Below are 22,135 nucleotides of genomic sequence, written 5' to 3'. Positions count from 1 at the left end.
GGGTTGGTTACCAGCTCCTACGCCTGGCGTGTTGAAAAAATTCTGCGGCTCATAAACCATCGGGAGACGTGATCGGTACCTTCTTATCATGACTTCCTCTGAAGCATTCTGATCCAGTCTAATCCGGTAAGCCTGTGCTTCCAGCTCGGCCCGCTCCGCAGCCATCCTGGCGTTCTCTGCTGCCAGGTCCGCCTTGGCCTGGGCTATCTGATCTTTCACCTTTGCGATCTCCGCATCATGCTGATCCCTGGCTGCTGCGTCTACCTCCGCGGTCATCAATGTTGCCAGAGCGTCGAACAAATCAGATAAGACTTGGGCCGGAGGTGGCGCCGAGCTTCCTGCCCCTGCTGGTGTGGCCGTCGTTGAACTGGAGAGCATTGCTGCGGCGGTAGATGAATGAGGCGCCGATTGTGTGTCGGCCATGAAGATGGCGGCCCGGTTTGGCAGACCGGTGGAATCCGGAATACTGTTGCCCTCGGATCCTCCCTCAATCCGGCCGTCCTGCAACTGGTAAAGCGATTCGGTTTCTCCAGAAGACTCGTCATCAGAGCAGACTACGGTTTCTCCTTCGGACACTGGTCCGTCCTCGTGCCCTGATCCATGACGACACCTACGAAAACATGCCTTGCCTCGGGCTGAACCGGCGAAGGACTTGCACGCCGAGCCGTTTCGATGATGTCGATGCAGATGTCCGGCTCGAGGGCCGGTTCGCCGATCTTGCCGATGAAGACGTGAATCCCACCAAAGGGGACTCGATACCCGTATTCGATTCAATCGGCTTCGGGACCCATCCTGCGTTGTCGATGTAGAGCTTGCCGCGGCGACTCTTCGTCATCCGGCCCACAGCGTATCCCTTAAGTCCATCGAAGCTGCCCTTCAAGAACTCGAAACCATCGTGCGAGGCGCCAACTATCGTGGGTTTGTCACGGCAGATGTCCCCGTGAAAGGACTTAGTTGTGGAGCCATCTCAACGGGTTAGCTTAAAGGGGTTAAACCGGACAAGGGGACACGGGAGTTTATACTAGTTCGGCCCCTTCGATGAAGGTAAAAGCCTACGTCTAGTTGTGATTGGTATTGCTATGGTTTCGAAGGCCAGGGCTTTCAAGTTGTTGTTGTCTGTCTCTAAACCGCGGCCGGGTCGTCCCTTTATAAACATAGGTTGACACCCGCCGGGCTACAGAGTCCCGAAGCCGGTTTATAAACGTATCCGGTTCGGCCTCTCTCTTTCTATCTTACTATACAAGTTACATGACTGGGCCGGTTTACATTTACATACTACAACTCGCCTTTGGGCCGTCCGTAAAGCGCTAGCATCTTTACATCTTCATGGGCTTCTAATCTTCAAAGAGTCAACCCGGCTACCCAAGGCCGGTTTACCTCCAGTAGTAATATCCCCAACATATGCCATAGTGTTTTTCCTTGAAAATTAAGGGAACAATTTTTCAATTGAAGTATTTATAAAGATTCTATCCGGAAAAAAAGATTGTTAATAACAATTACCCAAACCCAATGATTCATATCAAAAGTGCTTTGGCATCACTTCTTCTGACGTCTATTGTTGTAGTTGGGCGTGGCTTCGTTGTGCATTGAGCGTGCTTTGGTGTGACTTCGTCGGACGTCGAGTGAAGCTGCTGGAGGTGGCTTTTTGTGTCTACGTAGAGTTGCTGGGTCGCGTGTGAAGTCTTCAAGCTGTCTTGGTGTTTGACACGAGAAAAATCTTATGAACACTCTGTAAGAAGGGAAGAGAAGGAGTATGGATTTCTCTCATGCGCCGGGGAAAAGAAAAATGCGGGCGTGCCAGTGTACCGTAGTACGCAAAGAAAAGGGGTACGGGAAACAAGTATTTCATTAATCTCATCGGATAAACAAAAGTACAAGATCCCATAAAAAATGGTTGCGCTCCGTGGCCTACTAGCGCGGCCTGCCTGACTATGGCGATGTGCGGTCTCCTGGTTCCCGGGGCCTCAAAAAGCTCCAGGTTAATTACTCCCGCGGGTTGCTCCACGAGATACCTCCGATTAAGCCGTGTGGTCGTCTTCGTCGTCTTCACTTCACGTTCTCCATGCATGATGATGATGGTGTGTGTGTGGTGTGGGCGGCGGCAAAGCCCGTGTCCTCGTCCGTACACGTGTCGCTTAAAACATGGCTTTGTGCTGGCCACGTTCGCCCTTGCCGCCGCGCCTCGTCGGTCTTGACAACGTTGATATAGTCGGTGTTGAAGTTGCATGGGTCCTGCTCAACTCGGACTTCTTGACGATGTAGCGGCTTCGTCGGGTATGCAAGGGGTTGCCTCGCGAGAGTATTCTTATGGAGACCGGTGACCGTGTAAAACCAACACTCGCTCGTATCGGCAATGCTGATGTGGTTGGCGCCTCGTCTCGGTTGGACGCCGTGTTTACGGCAGTCCTCCAAGACAAGGGTACCGCCTCACGGGGCCATCGGGAGTTAGTGTTGGTGAAGTCACGTCGCCTCCTCGCCATCACGCCTCATCTTCTTGGGCTCCGGGTCGTGGAGAGCATCATGTGGCACCATCTTCTCCTCTAGGTCACGGACAACACCGCCTCCCTGCTCTGTGTTGCGGGTAGCACCAAGGGTGTGTGTTATCTTCTGGGCTCCGTGTTGCGGGCTCCATCTTGACGAGGTAGACATTGGTGGTGATGTCCCGCGAGCTCCATGCCTCCGGTCCATCTTGATGATGTTGATGTTGGTGGTGTCCTCCTTGCGAGCTCCACGCCACGATTCTCCACGGTGCCGGGTTGACGATGTTGGCGATGGGCGCCGTCTTGGCGAGCTCCGCGCTGCTATCCAACGCGGCACGGTGGCAGCATCGTTGCGAGCCTCCACGCCTTTGTTCTCCATGTCGCCGGCTTGACGAAGAAGACAACGGGTGTCGTCCTAGCGAGCTCCGTCTCCGTCCTCCATGGCACCGGCTTGATGAAGAAGAAGTCGGGCGTCGTCCTAGAGAGCCCCGTCTCGCCTTCCTTCGCGGCACACGGCGGAATCCCTGCGAGCTCCACGTCTCCGGGCTCCAGCTTGACGAAGTAGACGTTGGCGGCATCCCCAACGGGTGCCACGCCTCCGTCCTCTAGCTCCAGCATGACAAGTGGATGGCGGGCGTCCTGATTGCGAGCTCCCCGTCCTGATCCTTGCGGCACCGGGTTGATGATGTTGACATTGGCGTCATGTTGGCGAACTCCGTGGCGCCATCCGCCGCGGCACGACAGCGGCATCCTCCCGAGACTCCACGCCTTCGTCCTCCATGGTGCCGGCTTGATGAAGTTGACATTGGCGTCGTATTGGCGAACTTCGCACCGTGATCCACCGCGGCACGTCGGCGGCATCCTCGCAAGCTTACCCACCTTCGTCCTCCATTGCACTAGCTTGATGAAGAAAACAAGGGCGTCGTCCTAGCGAGATCCATGTCGCCATCCACAGCGGCATCCTCGCGAGCCTCGCGCCTTCGGGGCTCCAGCTTAACGAAGTAGACGTCATCAGCCTCATCACTAAGGGCGGCCACCACAAAGTAGTCCAACGGGCTGCGCGCCAGCAGCCCCATCGACACGCCATTGTCTTCCATGCCTTGGTGAAGTCCGTGAGTAGCTTCGTCTTTGGTGAGCTTGATGAAGATGATAGCACCATCGAAGTGTGGCAAGTTTACGAGATCCACCGCACCACCACCGTGCTGTACATGCATGCAAAAAAAAAGTAAAGGACGAAGGAGAGATTAGATGTTAATTTTACCGTTCGGGAACATCAGCTTGGCGGCGTCCATGTCACTGGTGAGGTTTGCCTTTAGCTGCGTGCGCTTCACCGGCGTCCTCGTGTGCCTCGAGGTGGCCTCCCGATCTTTGGTTCTCTTGCGTCTAGCCGGCCGCGTGCGTGATTGTTATCTGCGTGCTTGGGTTTTGGTGTGTACGAGATGCCGGCGACCTGGTGGTTGGATCCCTCGGTGCCTCCTCTGGCTGGGTATTTATAGGATGGCAGGCCTAGGGCGCTGGAGGCAGCCGTCAATTTCCTTTCCTTATATGGTTCTTCATCTTCACGCCCAAGCTACACAACTAAAAGGAAAGCTCCAACATATATCTTGTTATTTTATGTATGCCTTTCCGGTTCCTTTCTTTTGTTTCCAAACGTGCTGCACAAGAACGTGCTGGCTTTGCCTTATTCCATGTATATGTGTACGGATTTAATCCAATGGAGCACGCCCGCGGGCTCATCACCGCGAACAACGGTCGACCCATGCGATATAGCCCGTACGGATTCAATACAGTTCTGGGCCAAATAAACATTGTGTGTATTCAAAGAACATATATACGCGTGCTCACCGGCCCGCCATAGTTACTCAAATACGTATGTATTTTTCATATACACGCATGGTATTTCGGTACGTACATACTCGAGCCTGCCGGCCGGCCGTAGATACTCAGATACATACAAATACTGTATCGTTATGTATTTGACATTGCATGCAGAGATTGACACGTGACACGGTGTGCACATGCATATGCACAACTAGTCCATCAACCTAAGAGATGTGCACTGTGCGTACATGCATATTTCTCTCTCTCTCTCTTTTCTTCTTTTTACACTCATGGGCACTCCTTTATCCATGCATGTACGCACGATGGCAAGAAAAAATTGCACAAGTTATTATTGGACAACTTCGTCTTTTATTCTCTCTCTATGCTCCTACTACTTGTAATGAACAAAATTCTCGTCGAACAAATGCCCCCTCACCAAATAAAGTTCGAGCGTGAGGCGATCGAACTTAGTTTGGTGAATTTTTTTTTCTGTAACGAATTGGCGCATCAACATGTGTGCAGCCTAGAGAGGTATTGACCTGAGGTTCGTGATATTGAGCGTCGTTCCAAAGATGATTGATTGATAGTAATGTAAATTAGTGTAGGCATGTCCATCTACACCTGTGTTCTCTAGGGTGCTCGTTGGATCGTATAATAGGCACGATGCTGATCAATGAGGCAAACCCTAACTCGTTTTCGTTCCATGGCGAAACATCATGCTTTCTTCTGAAAAGCAAAGAGTTTTTTTACCAATCTCGTCGCGACCGCCTAGCTGCTACGGTGCCAGTCGACTTGATTGGAGGGTTTCACAGATTCACGCTGGCCGCACTGGCGCGTTGCACTGCTCCTGTAATCTCCTTGTGTTGATGTAGGCGAGGCATCGGTAGACCGTCGATAGCTCCCCTTGGTTGAGTGAACCATCACACCATCCATGGTGTGACAATCCTGGTGGTGCGCTGGGACGCCATCGGCCTTACGAATAATTGAGGGGTTGACGTTGCCCCCATGCTTCATTGTTGTTGGAGATGGGGTTGTGGAGATGAAATGGCTCCACCTTCGTGAGCGCAGGTGTTGCCTTCTGGCACCCATCGTGTGTGTCGGTGTAGACCATTGGTTGTCGGGTTGTCGCCGGTGTTTGTCAGGGACGCATGGGAATTGCTGCACCCAAACACCCAAGACGTAGTTCAATGTAGTGGTTGTCGTCTGAATGCCGTCGACGATGACAGGGAGTGTCTCTTCATGGCTGCAAAGATGTTGGAGGAGCACAACTAGGAACACCAAACGAAAACGGGCGAAAAAGAGAGGGAAAAAGAAAAAAAATGTTTGGGTTTTAAAATGTTGGCTTTCCCGTTATACACTAGCTATAGGCGTGATATCTGAGAAGGCTACCGAAGGACTTGTCATTGGGAACCGTCGAAAGACCTTGACGATTGCAACTCAACAAGTTAAATAGCTTTGGTGTACGTGTATGAAGACGCCGTGTTTCGGGATGCTTCCGAGAGGCAACAAAAATTCATACTCTAGTCCATCATCATACTGAGGGCCCCCACAGCTCAACATGCCCCCTGCACACGCCCCATGAGCCTAGACACTTGGGTGTGATAAGTTCAGGGTAAATGGTTTTGGGACAACAGCTTGGTGATTTTTCTTCATGCATTGAGGGGTGGTGAACAGCTACCTCCCGCCTTCCTTCCAGTGGGTCCCTTACTGCTTGGGAACGCTTGATTGCTTCTTGGATTGTTGGGATTTCTTTCTTGATTTGCTTCTTGGACTTTCGGAATTTCATCTTATTGCTCACGCGGATGATTGATTGGCCACGGACTTCACGGACTTCTTTTGACATTCGGCTCGAACTTCTTGGGGACTCTTCTTCCAGGATTCTCCGGGACCCACCTTGGGAACTTGGAAGGGAACTATTCACCTCTGGTGACTAGGAAAAACCCTCTAGCACTTTATCTGGGGCTTCTGGTGGCGCACCCCAGGGTTGCCATGTGACTACGCACCAAACCAACTTGTGTTGGGTCAGGCAGCCTTCCATGATCTTTTCCTATAGTCTTCCCTGGAGTGCGAGCCTCTGTGAACACAAGGCATGCTAGGAAACATGAAAAGCGCGGGGTCTCAATACTCAGAAGTGCCCAAGTAATCATCTCCGCTGCCTCCGGAAGCATACACCTGGTACGTGTCGTGCATTGTGGGTGTAGGAGCCGCTCCATCTGCAAATCGACACATTGTGCCGCCCTCCAACAAGTACTAGGGTAGTCGAAACTTCAATCAACAGCTTAGTGCGATAGGGAAAATCCACTTTTTTTGTTGGACTTAGTCCGTAAAAATTGGGGAAAACTAGATATATCCATGAAATGCTAAGGAGAATGCATCATGGATCCGAAAGCCCACAGAAAAAGTTTCCCCAATGAAAAATCCAAAAGGCAACAAAAGAGGCAAAATTTTAAGAAAAATATTTTTTGAGGAACCTTCCATTGATTGGGGGCATTGGCCGGACTCCCTGAGAATCGACAAGCTGGTATGCTCCCCCGTCGTAGACTTGCTCAATGACGTATGGCCCTTCCCACTTTGGCTCGAACTTGTCCTTCGTCTTGTGCGTCACGATGATGGGCCGCATGAGCATGAGAACCAACTCGCCTTTTCGGAAGACGCGTTGCTTGACGAGCTTGTCGTAAGCTCTCACCATATTCTGGCGGTAAAGCTCCAGGTTTTGTAGGGCATTAAGTCGCCCCTCTTCAAGGGCGTCGAGCTCCTGAAACCGCAGTTGTACCTGTTCGTCTTGGGCGATCTCATCTTGGATAGCCACCCTCAAAGAGGGTAGCTGGACCTCTAGTGGTAGGACCGCCTCACTCCTGTAAACGAGAGAAAACGGAGTCGCCTGCGTTGGGGTACGGACTGTGACATGGTACGCCCATAAGGACTCAAAGAGACGATCATGCCAGTCTCTCCTATTCCTTGTCACTGTCTTCTTGAGTATCTTGCCCAGCGTCTTGTTGAAAGCCTCGATCGCACCGTTAGCTTGAGGGTAGTAGCCAGTGGAGTAGTTCCACTTGATCTTGTACTTCTCCGTGAACCTGTACATCTTGTTGGACTTGAAGGCCTTGCCGTTGTTGGAGGTGATCCGATGAGGTATCCCAAAACGATATATGATGTTTCGCTCTAGGAAGTTGATGACGTTGTCACTCTTCACCCCCCGTAATGGAACAACTTCCGCCCACTTCGAGAAGTAGTCCGTCGCGGCGAGGATGAAGCGGTGCCCCCTGGAAGATGGAGGGTCGATAGGGCCGATGACGTCGATTCCCCAGGCATCGAATGGCCAAGAGGGAATGGTAGGGTGAAGAGGGACTGGCGGCCTGTGCTTGAAATCACCATGAACTTGACAGTTGTGGCACGATCTAGCCACCCGAAGGCAGTCTGACATAATGCCGGGCCAGTAGTATCCTGCTAGACGTATACTATGATACATCTTGGCCCCTCCTTGGTGCCCGCCGCAGACTCCATGATGCATCTCCTGTAGGATCTTGTCGGCTTCACTTCGGTTGACGCATCGAAGTAGGACCTCCTGCCCATGCGAACGTCTATATAGGACACCTGCTTCAAAAAGATAAAAAGGGAGTCGTCGTTGTAGTGGGCGCCTCGTGACAGGGTCGTCGGGGAGGCTCCCATGCTTGAAGTAGTCGAGGAATGGTTGCAGCCACTCGCCCTCCTCTACGGCATTTGTCATGACGGTATTGACTTCGTACTCCGCCGGAATGAGCTCCAAAACAGCTGGGAGTAGCCACCTTTCTTCTGAAGGAAATATGCCCTAGAGGCAATAATAAAGTTATTATTTATTTCCTTATAATCATGATAAATGTTTATTATTCATGCTAGAATTGTATTAACCGGAAACATAATACATGTGTGAATACTTAGACAAACAAAGTGTCACTAGTATGCCTCTACTTGACTAGCTCGTTAATCAAAGATGGTTATGTTTCCTAACCATGAACAAAGAGTTGTTATTTGATTAAGGAGGTCACATCATTAGTTGAATGATCTGATTGACATGACCCATTCCATTAGCTTAGCACCCGATCGTTTAGTATGTTGCTATTGCTTTCTTCATGACTTATACATGTTCCTATAACTATGAGATTATGCAACTCCCGTTTACCGGAGGAACACTTTGGGTACTACCAAACGTCACAACGTAACTGGGTGATTATAAAGCAGTACTACAGGTGTCTCCAAAGGTACATGTTGGGTTGGCGTATTTCAAGATTAGGTTTTGTCACTCCGATTGTCGGAGAGGTATCTCTGGGCCCTCTCGGTAATGCACATCACATAAGCCTTGCAAGCATTGCAACTAATGAGTTAGTTGCGGGATGATGTATTACAGAACGAGTAAAGAGACTTGCCGGTAACGAGATTGAACTAGGTATTGGATACCGACGATCGAATCTCGGGCAAGTAACATACCGATGACAAAGGGAACAACGTATGTTGTTATGCGGTCTGACCGATAAAGATCTTCGTAGAATATGTAGGAGCCAATATGGGCATCCAGGTCCCACTATTGGTTATTGACCGGAGACGTGTCTCGGTCATGTCTACATAGTTCTCGAACCCGTAGGGTCCGCACGCTTAACGTTCGTTGACGATATAGTACTATGTGAGTTATGTATGTTGGTGACCGAATGTTGTTCGAAGTCCGGGATGAGATCACGGACATGACGAGGAACTCCGGAATGGTCCAGAGATAAAGTTTGATATATGTGACAATAGTGTTTGGTCACCGGAAGGGTTCCGGAAATCACCGGAAGGGGTTCTGGATGTTTCCCGAAATGTTTGGGTACGAGAACACGTTATTTGGGCCAAAGGGGAAAGCCCACAAGGTTTTTGGAAAGCGCAAAAGGAAGTTTTGCGGAGTCCAGGGGCCAGACGCCAGGGTCCCTGGCGTCTGGGTCCAGACGCCGGGAACCCTGGCGTCTGGCCCTGGAGTCCAAGAAGGACTCTTGCCTTTCGGGTGAAACTGACTTTGTGGAGACTTTTACTCCAAGTTTCGACCCCAGGGCTCAACATATAAATAGAGGGGCAGGGCTAGCACAAAGGACACATCAAGAAACACCAAGCCATGTGCCGGCAACCCCGTCTCCTCTAGTTTATCCTCTGTCATAGTTTTTGTAGTGCTTAGGCGAAGCCCTGCGGAAATTGTTCTTCACCAACACCGTCACCACGCCGTTGTGCTGCCGGAACTCATCTACTACTTCGCCCCTCTTGCTGGATCGAGAAGGCGAGGACGTCACCGAGCCGAACGTGTGCAGAACTCGGAGGTGCCGTGCTTTCGGTACTTGGATCGGTCGGACGTGAAGACGTACGACTACATCAACCGCGTTGATATAACGCTTCCGCGTGCGATCTACAAGGGTACGTAGATCATATTCTCCCCTCTCGTTGCTATGCATCACCATGATCTTGCGTGTGCGTAGGAATTTTTTTGAAATTACTACGTTCCCCAACAGTGGCATCCGAGCCTAGGTTATTTATGTTGATGTTATATGCACGAGTAGAACACAAGTGAGTTGTGGGCGATATAAGTCATACTGCCTACCAGCATGTCATACTTTGGTTCGGCGGCATTGTTGGACGAGACGACCCGGACCAACATTACGCGTACGCTTACGCGAGACCGGTTCCCCCGACGTGCTTTGCACATAGGTGGCTTGCGGGCGACTGTCTCTCCAACTTTAGTTGAACCAAGTATGGCTACGCCCGGTCCTTGCGAAGGTTAAAACGGAGTCTATTTGACAAACTATCGTTGTGGTTTTGATGCGTAGGTGAGATTGGTTCTTGCTTAAGCCCGTAGCAGCCACGTAAAACTTGCAACAACAAAGTAGAGGACGTCTAACTTGTTTTTGCAGGGCATGTTGTGATGTGATATGGTCAAGACATGATGCTGAATTTTATTGTATGAGATGATCATGTTTTGTAACCGAGTTATCGGCAACTGGCAGGAGCCTTATGGTTGTCGTTTTATTGTATGCAATGCAATCGCGATGTAATGCTTTACTTTTATCACTAAGCGGTAGCGATAGTCGTAGAAGCACAAGCTTGGCGAGACGACAACGATGCTACGATGGAGATCAAGGTGTCACGCCGGTGACGATGGTGATCACGACGGTGCTTCGAAGATGGAGATCACAAGCACGAGACGATGATGGCCATATCATATCACTTATATTGATTGCATGTGATGTTTATCCTTTTATGCATCTTATCTTGCTTTGATTGACGGTAGCATTATAAGATGATCTCTCACTAAATATCGAGAAGTGTTCTCCCTAAGTATGCACCGTTGCAAAAGTTCTTCGTGCTGAGACACCACGTGATGATCGGGTGTGATAGGTTCTACGTTCAAATACAACGGGTGCAAAACAGTTGCACACGCGGAATACTCAGGTTATACTTGACGAGCCAAGCATATGCAGATATGGCCTCGGAACACGGAGACCGAAAGGTCGAGCGTGAATCATATAGTAGATATGATCAACATAACGATGTTCACCATTGAAAACTACTCCATCTCACGTGATGATCGGTTATGGTTTAGTTGATTTGGATCACGTAATCACTTAGAGGATTAGAGGGATGTCTATCTAAGTGGGAGTTCTTTAATTAAATTGATTAACTGAACTTAAATTTATCATGAAACTTAGTACCTGATTAGTATCTTGCTTGTTTATGTTTGATTGTAGATAGATGGCTCGTGCTGTTGTTCCGTTGAATTTTAATGCGTTCCTTGAGAAAGCAAAGTTGAAAGATGATGGTAGAAATTACACGGACTGGGTCCGTAACTTGAGGATTATCCTCATTGCTGCACAGAAGAATTACGTCCTGGAAGCACCGCTGGGTGCCAGGCCTGCTGCAGGAGCAACGCCGGATGTTATGAACGTCTGGCAGAGCAAAGCTGATGACTACTCGATAGTTCAGTGTGCCATGCTTTACGGCTTAGAATCAGGACTTCAACGACGTTTTGAACGTCATGGAGCATATGAGATGTTCCAGGAGTTGAAGTTAATATTTCAAGCAAATGCCCGGATTGAGAGATATGAAGTCTCCAATAAGTTCTATAGCTGCAAGATGGAGGAGAACAGTTCTGTCAGTGAGCATATACTCAAAATGTCTGGGTATAATAATCACTTGATTCAATTGGGAGTTAATCTCCCAGATGATTGCGTCGTTGACAGAATTCTTCAATCACTGCCACCAAGCTACAAGAGCTTCGTGATGAACTATAATATGCAAGGGATGAACAAGACCATTCCCGAGCTCTTCGCGATGCTGAAAGCTGCGGAGGTAGAAATCAAGAAGGAGCATCAAGTGTTGATGGTCAACAAGACCACTAGTTTCAAGAAAAAGGGCAAAGGGAAGAAGAAGGGGAACTTCAAGAAGAACAACAAGCAAGTTCCTGCTCAGGAGAAGAAACCCAAGTCTGGACCTAAGCCTGAAACTGAGTGCTTCTACTGCAAGCAAACTGGTCACGTGAAGCGGAACTGCCCCAAGTATTTGGCGGATAAGAAGGATGGCAAGGTGAACAAAGGTATATGTGATATACATGTTATTGATGTGTACCTTACTAGAGCTCATAGTAGCACCTGGGTATTTGATACTGGTTCTGTTGCTAATATTTGCAACTCGAAACAGGGACTACGGATTAAGCGAACACTGGCCAAGGACGAGGTGACGATGCACGTGGGAAACGGTTCCAAAGTCGATGTGATCGCGGTCGGCACGCTACCTCTACATCTACCTTCAGGATTAGTTTTAGACCTAAATAATTGTTATTTGGTGCCAGCGTTGAGCATGAACATTATATCCGGATCTTGTTTGATGTCAGACGGTTATTCATTTAAATCAGATAATAATGGTTGTTCTATTTATATGAGTAATATCTTTTATGGTCATGCACCCTTGAAGAGTGGTCTATTTTTGATGAATCTCGATAGTAGTGACACACATATTCATAATGTTGAAGCCAAAAGATGCAGAGTTGATAATGATAGTGCAACTTATTTGTGGCACTGCCGTTTAGGTCATATCGGTGTAAAGCACATGAAGAAACTCCATTCTAATGGACTTTTGGAACCACTTGATTATGAATCACTTGGTACTTGCGAACCGTGCCTCATGGGCAAGATGACCAAAACACCGTTCTCCGGTACTATGGAGAGAGCAACAGATTTGTTGGAAATCATACATACAGATGTGTGTGGTCCGATGAATATTGAGGCTCGTGGCGGATATCGTTATTTTCTCACCTTCATAGATGATTTAAGCAGATACGGGTATATCTACTTAATGAAACATAAGTCTGAAACATTTGAAAAGTTCAAGGAATTTCAGAGTGAAGTTGAAATTCATCATAACAAGAAAATAAAGTTTCTACGATCTGATCGTGGAGGAGAATATTTGAGTTACGAGTTTGGTGTACATTTGAAAAATTGTCGAATAGTTTCGCAACTCACGCCACCCGGAACACCACAGCGTAATGGTGTGTCCGAACGTCGTAATCGTACTTTACTAGATATGGTGCGGTCTATGATGTCTCTTACTGATTTACCGCTATCATTTTGGGGATACGCTCTAGAGACGGCTGCATTCACGTTAAATAGGGCACCATCAAAATCCGTTGAGACGACGCCTTATGAACTGTGGTTTGGCAAGAAACCAAAGTTGTCGTTTCTAAAAGTTTGGGGCTGCGATGCTTATGTGAAAAAGCTTCAACATGATAAGCTCGAACCCAAATCGGAGAAATGTGTCTTCATAGGATATCCAAAGGAAACTATTGGATACACCTTCTATCACAGATCCGAAGGCAAGACTTTTGTTGCTAAATTCGGAAATTTTCTAGAGAAGGAGTTTCTCTCGAAAGAAGTGAGTGGGAGGAAAGTAGAACTTGACGAGGTAACTGTACCTGCTCCCTTACTGGAAAGTAGTACATCACAGAAAACTGTTCCAGTGACACCTGCACCAGTTAGTGAGGAAGCTAATGATAATGATCATGAAACTTCAGACCAAGATACTACTGAACCTCGTAGATCAACCAGAGTAAGATCCGCGACAGAGTGGTACGGTAATCCTGTTCTGGAAGTCATGCTACTAGATCATGATGAACCTACAAACTATGAAGAAGCGATGGTGAGCCCAGATTCCGCAAAATGGCTTGAAGCCATGAAATCTGAGATGGGATCCATGTATGAGAACAAAGTATGGACTTTGGTTGACTTGCCCGATGATCGGCAAGCAATTGAGAATAAATGGATCTTCAAGAAGAAGACTGACGCTGACGGTAATGTTACTGTCTACAAAGCTCGACTTGTCGCAAAAGGTTTTCGAAAAGTTCAAGGGGTTGACTACGATGAGACCTTCTCACCCGTAGCGATGCTTAAGTCTGTCCGAATCATGTTAGCAATTGCAGCATTTTATGATTATGAAATTTGGCAAATGGATGTCAAAACTGCATTCCTGAATGGATTTCTGGAAGAAGAGTTGTATATGATGCAACCAGAAGGTTTTGTCGATCCAAAGGGAGCTAACAAAATGTGCAAGCTCCAGCGATCCATTTATGGACTGTTGCAAGCCTCTCGGAGTTGGAATAAACGCTTTGATAGTGTGATCAAAGCATTTGGTTTTATACAGACTTTCGGAGAAGCCTGTATTTACAAGAAAGTGAGTGGGAGCTCTGTAGCATTTCTGATATTATATGTGGATGAAATATTACTAATTGGAAATGATATAGAATTTCTGGATAGCATAAAGGGATACTTGAATAAGAGTTTTTCAATGAAAGACCTCGGTGAAGCTGCTTACATATTAGGCATAAAGATCTATAGAGATAGATCAAGACGCTTAATTGGACTTTCACAAAGCACATACCTTGACAAGATTTTGAAGAAGTTCAAAATGGATCAAGCAAAGAAAGGATTCTTGCCTGTGTTACAAGGTGTGAAGTTGAGTAAGACTCAATGCCCGACCACTGCAGAAGATAGAGAGAATATGAAAGATGTTCCTTATGCATCAGCCATAGGATCTATCATGTATGCAATGCTGTGTACCAGACCTGATGTGTGCCTTGCTATAAGTCTAGCAGGGAGGTACCAAAGTAATCCAGGAGTGGATCACTGGACAGCGGTCAAGAACATCCTGAAATACCTGAAAAGGACTAAGGATATGCTTCTCGTATATGGAGGTGACAAAGAGCTCGTCGTAAATGGTTACGTTGATGCAAGCTTTGACACTGATTCGGACGATTCTAAATCGCAAACCGGATACGTGTTTACACTAAATGGTGGAGCTGTCAGTTGGTGCAGTTCTAAACAAAGCGTCGTAGCGGGATCTACATGTGAAGCGGAGTACATAGCTGCTTCGGAAGCAGCGAACGAAGGAGTCTGGATGAAGGAGTTCATATCCGATCTAGTTTGCATACCTAGTGCATCGGGTCCAATGAAAATCTTTTGTGACAATACTGGTGCAATTGCCTTGGCAAAGGAATCCAGATTTCACAAGAGAACCAAGCACATCAAGAGACGCTTCAATTCCATCCGGGATCTAGTCCAGGCGGGAGACATAGAGATTTGCAAGATACATACGGATCTGAATGTTGCAGACCCGTTGAATAAGCCTCTTCCACGAGCAAAACATGATCAGCACCAAGGCTCCATGGGTGTTAGAATCATTACGGTGTAATCTAGATTATTGACTCTAGTGCAAGTGGGAGACTGAAGGAAATATGCCCTAGAGGCAATAATAAAGTTATTATTTATTTCCTTATAATCATGATAAATGTTTATTATTCATGCTAGAATTGTATTAACCGGAAACATAATACATGTGTGAATACATAGACAAACAAAGTGTCACTAGTATGCCTCTACTTGACTAGCTCATTAATCAAAGATGGTTATGTTTCCTAACCATGAACAAAGAGTTGTTATTTGATTAACGAGGTCACATCATTAGTTGAATGATCTGATTGACATGACCCATTCCATTAGCTTAGCACCCGATCGTTTAGTATGTTGCTATTGCTTTCTTCATGACTTATACATGTTCCTATAACTATGAGATTATGCAACTCCCGTTTACCGAAGGAACACTTTGGGTACTACCAAACATCACAATGTAACTGGGTGATTATAAAGGAGTACTACAGGTGTCTCCAAAGGTACATGTTGGGTTGGCGTATTTCGAGATTAGGTTTTGTCACTCCGATTGTCGGAGAGGTATCTCTGGGCCCTCTCGGTAATGCACATCACATAAGCCTTGCAAGCATTGCAACTAATGAGTTAGTTGCGGGATGATGTATTACAGAACGAGTAAAGAGACTTGCCGGTAACGAGATTGAACTAGGTATTGGATACCTACGATCGAATCTCGGGCAAGTAACATACCGATGACAAAGGGAACAACGTATGTTGTTATGCGGTCTGACCGATAAAGATCTTCATAGAATATGTAGGAGCCAATATGGGCATCCAGGTCCCGCTATTGGTTATTGACCGGAGACGTGTCTCGGTCATGTCTACATAGTTCTCGAACCCGTAGGGTCCGCACGCTTAACGTTCGTTGACGATATAGTACTATGTGAGTTATGTATGTTGGTGACCGAATGTTGTTCGAAGTCCGGGATGAGATCACGGACATGACGAGGAACTCCGGAATGGTCCAGAGATAAAGTTTGATATATGTGATAATAGTGTTTGGTCACCGGAAGGGTTCCGGAAATCACCGGAAGGGGTTCTGGATGTTTCCCGAAATGTTTGGGTACGAGAACACGTTATTTGGGCCAAAGGGGAAAGCCCACAAGGTTTTTGGAAAGCGCAAAAGGAAGTTTTGCGGAGTCCAGGGGCCAGATGCCAGGGTCCCTGGTGTCTGGGTCCAGACGTCGGGAACCCTGGCGTCTGGCCCTGGAGTCCGAGAAGGACTCTTGCCTTTCGGGTGAAACCGACTTTGTGGAGACTTTTTCTCCAAGTTTCGACCCCAGGGCTCAACATATAAATAGAGGGGCAGGGCTAGCACAAAGGACACATCAAGAAACACCAAGCCGTGTGCCGGCAACCCCGTCTCCTCTATTTTATCCTCTGTCATAGTTTTCATAGTGCTTAGGCGAAGCCCTGCGGAAATTGTTCTTCACCAACACCGTCACCACGCCGTTGTGCTGCCGGAACTCATCTACTACTTCGCCCCTCTTGCTAGATCGAGAAGGCGAGGATGTCACCGAGCCGAACGTGTGCAGAACTCGGAGGTGCCGTGCTTTCGGTACTTGGATCGGTCGGACGTGAAGACGTACAACTACATCAACCGCGTTGATATAACGCTCCCGCGTGCGATCTACAAGGGTACGTAGATCATAATCTCCCCTCTCGTTGCTATGCATCACCATGATCTTGCGTGTGTGTAGGAATTTTTTTGAAATTACTACGTTCCCCAACATCTTCCACATTCACCTGCATTGTTTTATTATCTGGGAGCACCAACGTTGCTGCTAGTTTCACCAAGGCATCAGCAGGTGCATTCCTACTTCGCGGGACATGGAGCACTTCAACATGTTGAATTTTTTTATTAGATTCCGGGCCGCAGAATAGTACGGCACGAGTTCAGGCTTGCGAACCTCGTAGATGTCATTGACTTGACGAATGATGAGTTGAGAGTCTCCATAAGCCCGCAAGGAACGAACCTCCATGGAGAGCGCCAAGAGGAGGCCGAAAATGAGCGCCTCGTACTCTGCTTCATTGTTGGAGCATTCTTCTTTGAGGAGGGAGAATGAGTGATACATCACCCCTCCTTGTGGCATCTTGAACACCAAACCTGCACCGGCTCTTCGTCTTGGGGTACCATCGGAGTCGGCGTCCATGTGGGAGGCACCGTCAAAGTAAAGCTCCCATGATGCGTCGAGGTTGACATTGAAAACCTCCTCGTCAGGGAGGTCCATGACAAGAGGTGAGTGATCTGGAATTGGGTGTGCTATGAGAAACTCCACCAAGGCTTGACCCTTGATTGCTTTTTGAGGCACAAAGGTGATGTCAAACTCCATCATGATAAGTGCCCATTTTCCAAGTTGCCCGATGAGCGCGGGCTGACTTAAAACGTACCTCACGGGGTCCGCCCTCACGACGAGCTAGACTTCATGCTTCAACGTGTAGTGCCTGAGCTTCTTCAAAGCAAAGATTAGGGCCAAGCACAACTTCTCTATAGAAGAGTAGTTTCGCTCAGCCCCCACCATGGTGCGGCTCAAGTAATAACACGCCACCTCCTTCCCCTCATCATTGTTTTGAGCGAACAAAGAACCTGTCGAAGTAGGCTGCGCTGCAATGTATAGAATGAGTGGGCGCCCCTTCATGGGAGCTGCCAAGACAGGTGGATTAAGGAGGTACCTTTTGATCTCATCAAATCCGCATTGGCATCCTTCATCCCACACGAACGGAGCTCCTTTCTTCATGAGGCTTGAGAAAGGCTGGATGCGTCCAGAGAGGTTAGAGATGAAGCGCCTGATGTACGCAAGCTTCCCTTGCAATGACCTCAACTCTTTGAGATCTTGAGGCGGTGGCATGTCGAGGATGGCCTTGATCTTCTTAGGCTCGATCTCTATGCCTCGGTGACGAACAACAAAGCCGAGGAAGAGACCTGACTGAACAGCAAAGGCACACTTCATTGGGTTCATCTTCAGTTGATGTTGACGTAGCCGCTCGAAGACAACTCGAAGATCCTCCTGATGATACTTGCGATCCTTGGTTTTGACTACCATGTCATCAACATAGCATTCCACTGAATGGTGGATTAAATAACCAAGAACACATGTCATGGTGCGCTGGTAAGTTGCACCAGCATTCTTCAGTCCGAATGGCATGACCGTATAGTAGAAATTTCCCTTCGGGGTCCTGAAAGCGGTATCGATGGCATCAGCGGGATCCATCTTGATCTGGTTGTAGCCCGATGAACCGTCCATGAAGGAAAGTGCGCCATGGCCTATGGTGGAGTCGATGATGATCTCTGGGATTGGGAGAGGAAAGTCATCCTTTGGGAAGGCGCGATTGAGGTCGCGGAAGTCCTGGCAGATTCATATCTGCCCATTCCTCTTCTCCACCGGGACAATATTGGCGAGCCACCGTGGATACTTCGTCTCCTTGATGAAACCTGCGGCGATTAGTTTGTCAACCTTTGCAATGACATCGTCTTCAAGTTCTGGACGTAACCGTCGTGATTGCTGCTTGATGGGACGGAACCGTGGGTCAATCGCCAACTTGTGCGTAGCGACACGAGGGTCCAAACCTGGCATCTCTTTGTAACTCCAGGTGAAGCATTTTTGGTACTCCATCAAGAAGCTTCGATAGTCCTCCCACTCCTCTTCCATCAGTGTGGCACTAATGAAAGTGGGGCGTGGGTCGTCCTCTGTTCCAAGGTTGACTTGGACGAGATCATCAATGGTGGGTTGTCCTCCATCTTCTAACTCATGTGGTGCCGAAATGGAGCTAAGTTCCTTGGCATCACTTGGCTCACCATTGGCAGAGTGTTGTTGATGAGTAACGGCGGACAAAGTGTCGGATTCATCACTTGATGAGACGAACATGGCGTGGCAGTTGACTCGTGTTCCGACACCGAGCTCCTCCTCTTCATCGGCAGGGACGTCGTAGGTACAACATTCCATCGCATCATGTATCGGATCACCAAGGACGCATGTCATGGCATGCTGATATGTTGCACCTGCATTCTTCAACCCAAAAGGCATGTCATTGTTGTAGAAGTCTCCTTCTAGCATCGGTCGCCTTCTATCTTCTAGTTCTCATGGTGCTTGCATGGAGCTGAGCTTCCCCTCATTGTCGGGGGCGTCGAAGTTGTTGTAGCCAAGCCCAAACTTTGGTTGAGCTTTGCCTCTTTGCTTGATGAGGTCTTCTGCTTGTCTCCACCATTCCTCGCATATGGCGGGTGATGAAGGCATCCTGTTGTTTCGCCCAAGAGTGATCCCGGCCTTCTCCAGCAAACGAACCATCTTGGGCTCCGCCTTCATTGTCGGTAGTACCTCCTCAGGGTCACTGCAAGTTTGGGGAAATTCAAATACAAAATCACATTGTTTTACCTGCGGGACTTTGTAGAAAATGGTCTGGACTCTAGATCGGGACAAACTAGGGATTGCCCAAACCTCCAATGGGGAAGTCATTGAGATATAGAGCGACGGGGGCTGTACAGCTTGAGCCCCCCTTGCGACTTTCTCCACTTCTTTTATTCTTCTTCTATCGGCAATTGGTACGGGCGCAGGCTCTTCCCTCCGGGGGTTGCGTGCCCGTAGCGTGATGGGTGGTGGCGCATCATTGCCGCCTGTTAGCATCCTGGAGCCTTCCTGGGCACCTGCAGAGCTTCCAAGTGTTAAACAAATGGGCTCTTGGCGCGCCAAAGTTGATGAAGAAGTGGTACCTCTTGAGAAATTGTTGTGGCCGACCTCAGCGTGATTGGTGTTGACGTCGGGAACCTTGCCTTCAACAATAATGGGGCCACTGGACCAGGCATAGAAGATCCTGTTCCACATGATGTCGAAGTAGAGTTCCCTACCTGCCATTGGGAAGAGGGGCTATAGTCGTACCGCACAGATGAAGATGGCCTCCTACGGACTTGGCCCCTGTAGGTCCGAGGGGAGGAGCCCTTTGCATCGGCAGGTGAGCTCGGCATGATGGGGAGCTTCATCTCGGCTACTGGCCCGAAACCTAGTTTGGTCAAGAGATCCACCGAAGGTGTTGTGCGCCCCAAATGCTGGTCGCTGTCTACAATGGGGAAATAGTACTTCGCATCTGCATGGTGAGACTCCTGCATAGTATAAGGAGATATGTTGCCGATGATGCGCTTTTGTGTACCGCTGGCGTCGAGGAACTTCAGGCATTGATGGAGGGTGGATGGAACAACGCGGTACTTGTGGATCCACGGTCTTCCTAGAAGGGCAGAGTAGGAGGTATTCGCCTCGATGACGAAGAACCGCACCTTGAAGCTAAAAGTTGACATCTGGATCTTCAATGTAATGGCACCTAGCGTAGGCTTCCCTTGGTTGTCGAAGCCGTAGATCATCACGTCAGTAGCCTCCAAGTCGTCCACCGTAAAACCTGCCCACGTCAAACTCCGAAGAGGGAGAATGTTCACGGCAGACCCTGGGTCTATGAGGATCCTGCGAAGATGTGCAACACAAATATTTCCTTCCACATACAATGGCCGGTTGTGGTCACCATTATCTATGAGATTATCATCCTCATCGAATGTGATCTCGTTCACGAACAAGGGGCTGGAGCAAAGACGGTGTTTCGCCATGGACACCTCGTAGAGTTCCGGAGCCTGGAGCGCCTTGATAAGGGCTTCGCGAAGGTCAGGCGCCATCATGAGCGCATCATGCACACTCAAAAGTGCAGGGATCCGCTTGAGGTGGGCGATGATATTGTAGTCGACGTCACGTGCCTTCATCTTCTCTTGGCCTTGGTGTTTAGATTCCTCCTCCTGCACAGGCGCCTCCTTTGGGGCGCTTGGCTTCTGCACCCTTGTTGGCTTGATCTATAGTGGTTCAGGTAGGACTTTTCCCCCATGCAGGTTCATGTTCACCTCTTCCAATGGCACTTGCTTTGTCGCCTCTTCGGCGTGGAGGATGGCTTGCTCTTCAGGAGTAAACACGTCTTTGGAAGGGGTGTCGCTGTAGTCATGGATGACGTTGCAACTCTCTATGCTTGGTGATTGGGATGAGCTGGCTCCTTCTTGAACTTTCTCCCCCTCCTTTGTTGGTGCTTGCCCCCCAGCTGGGTGGCAAGAACTGCGCCAAGGTTGGTAGCACACGCCCCCGTCGAGGAAAAGGCTCGTCTCCCTCTGACATAGGGACAAATCTTGGTGGAGGCCGGCGTTGACTTGGATCGAACCGCCTTAGAATTCTTGGGGGAGCTCGTTCTGGCAAAGCCGAGCGAGGATGTCGGGGTGGAAGCCTCCTTGTGTATGGCCTTCGGTGCACCGTCCTCCAAGGCTCCTCCGTGGGAATGGTTGGGGTCACCTGTTGCCGAAAGGGAGATACCGACGTCTTGGAGAGGACGAGGTTGGATAGCTGGTCTTCAACTTGGGCCAGTGGCACCCATGTTTCTTCGAGCTTCGTGTCTTCACTTGGCGGAGATGGTAACTTCATGCTCACCATGTTTACTGCATGGTAATCTGGGTTGATAGCTTCTGGGTCGAGGTTGATCCTCCTCTCACTAATGGCTCTTTGGAGCCATTCTTTGAACGCGACACAATCTTCAATGACATGTCCCACATACCTGTGATATGGGTAAAATAAAGGATTATCTGTCATCCTCACCTGATCAGGCCTCCGAGGCTCTGGTAAGCTCAAGGCTCGATGTTCCATCAACTGGTCGAACATGTCCTTGATGAGCTCCCGACGGAAGACGTACTGCTTCTTGAGGAGCTCCTGCATCGACGGGCGTTGCCTCCCTCCGGCTTGTTCGCCTCTTGCACCCAAGATGGGTACATGGCCTTGCGGTGCAGACGAGAAGACCTTGGTGGTGTTCGTTTCAGCTGGTGCCTTCGCCCTGCTACCGTTGTTGATTTGCTTGGACGTCGAGGCGGCGCTTGGCGGGATCAAATGCACTGGCATTCTTATAGAGCTCCATTATCTGCAGTGATTTCTCAAACTCAAGTTTTGTGGCCGCTACCGCCATGCTGAGGGCACTAAAAGTTCTAGGCTCACGCCAAGAGACTTCAAGTGACCAATGTTGCTGCATCCCATGGATGCACATCTCAATGGCATCCTCGAGGTGCATCTCCCTGGCGAGACACAC

The 22,135-nt window shown here is 48.8% G+C and overlaps 1 protein-coding gene across 1 annotated transcript; it reads right to left on the bottom strand.

Moving 5' to 3' along the window:
- Positions 1-16,836: 16,836 nt before the first annotated feature.
- LOC147980172 (uncharacterized) lies at positions 16,837-17,379 on the bottom strand. Its single transcript, XM_087515498.1, has one exon. It carries the CDS (start codon positions 17,377-17,379, stop codon positions 16,837-16,839), a length of 543 nt encoding a protein of 180 aa, XP_087371624.1.
- Between the last annotated feature and the right edge of the window lie 4,756 nt (positions 17,380-22,135).

The sequence above is a fragment of the Triticum urartu genome, chromosome 3A (genome assembly GCF_056163025.1).
Source record: "Triticum urartu cultivar PI428250 chromosome 3A, HENAU_Tu73, whole genome shotgun sequence".
NCBI classification, from domain to species: domain Eukaryota; kingdom Viridiplantae; phylum Streptophyta; class Magnoliopsida; order Poales; family Poaceae; genus Triticum; species Triticum urartu.
Note: the sequence above shows the minus strand (reverse complement) of the source record. Positions and strands in the feature narration are given on the sequence as shown.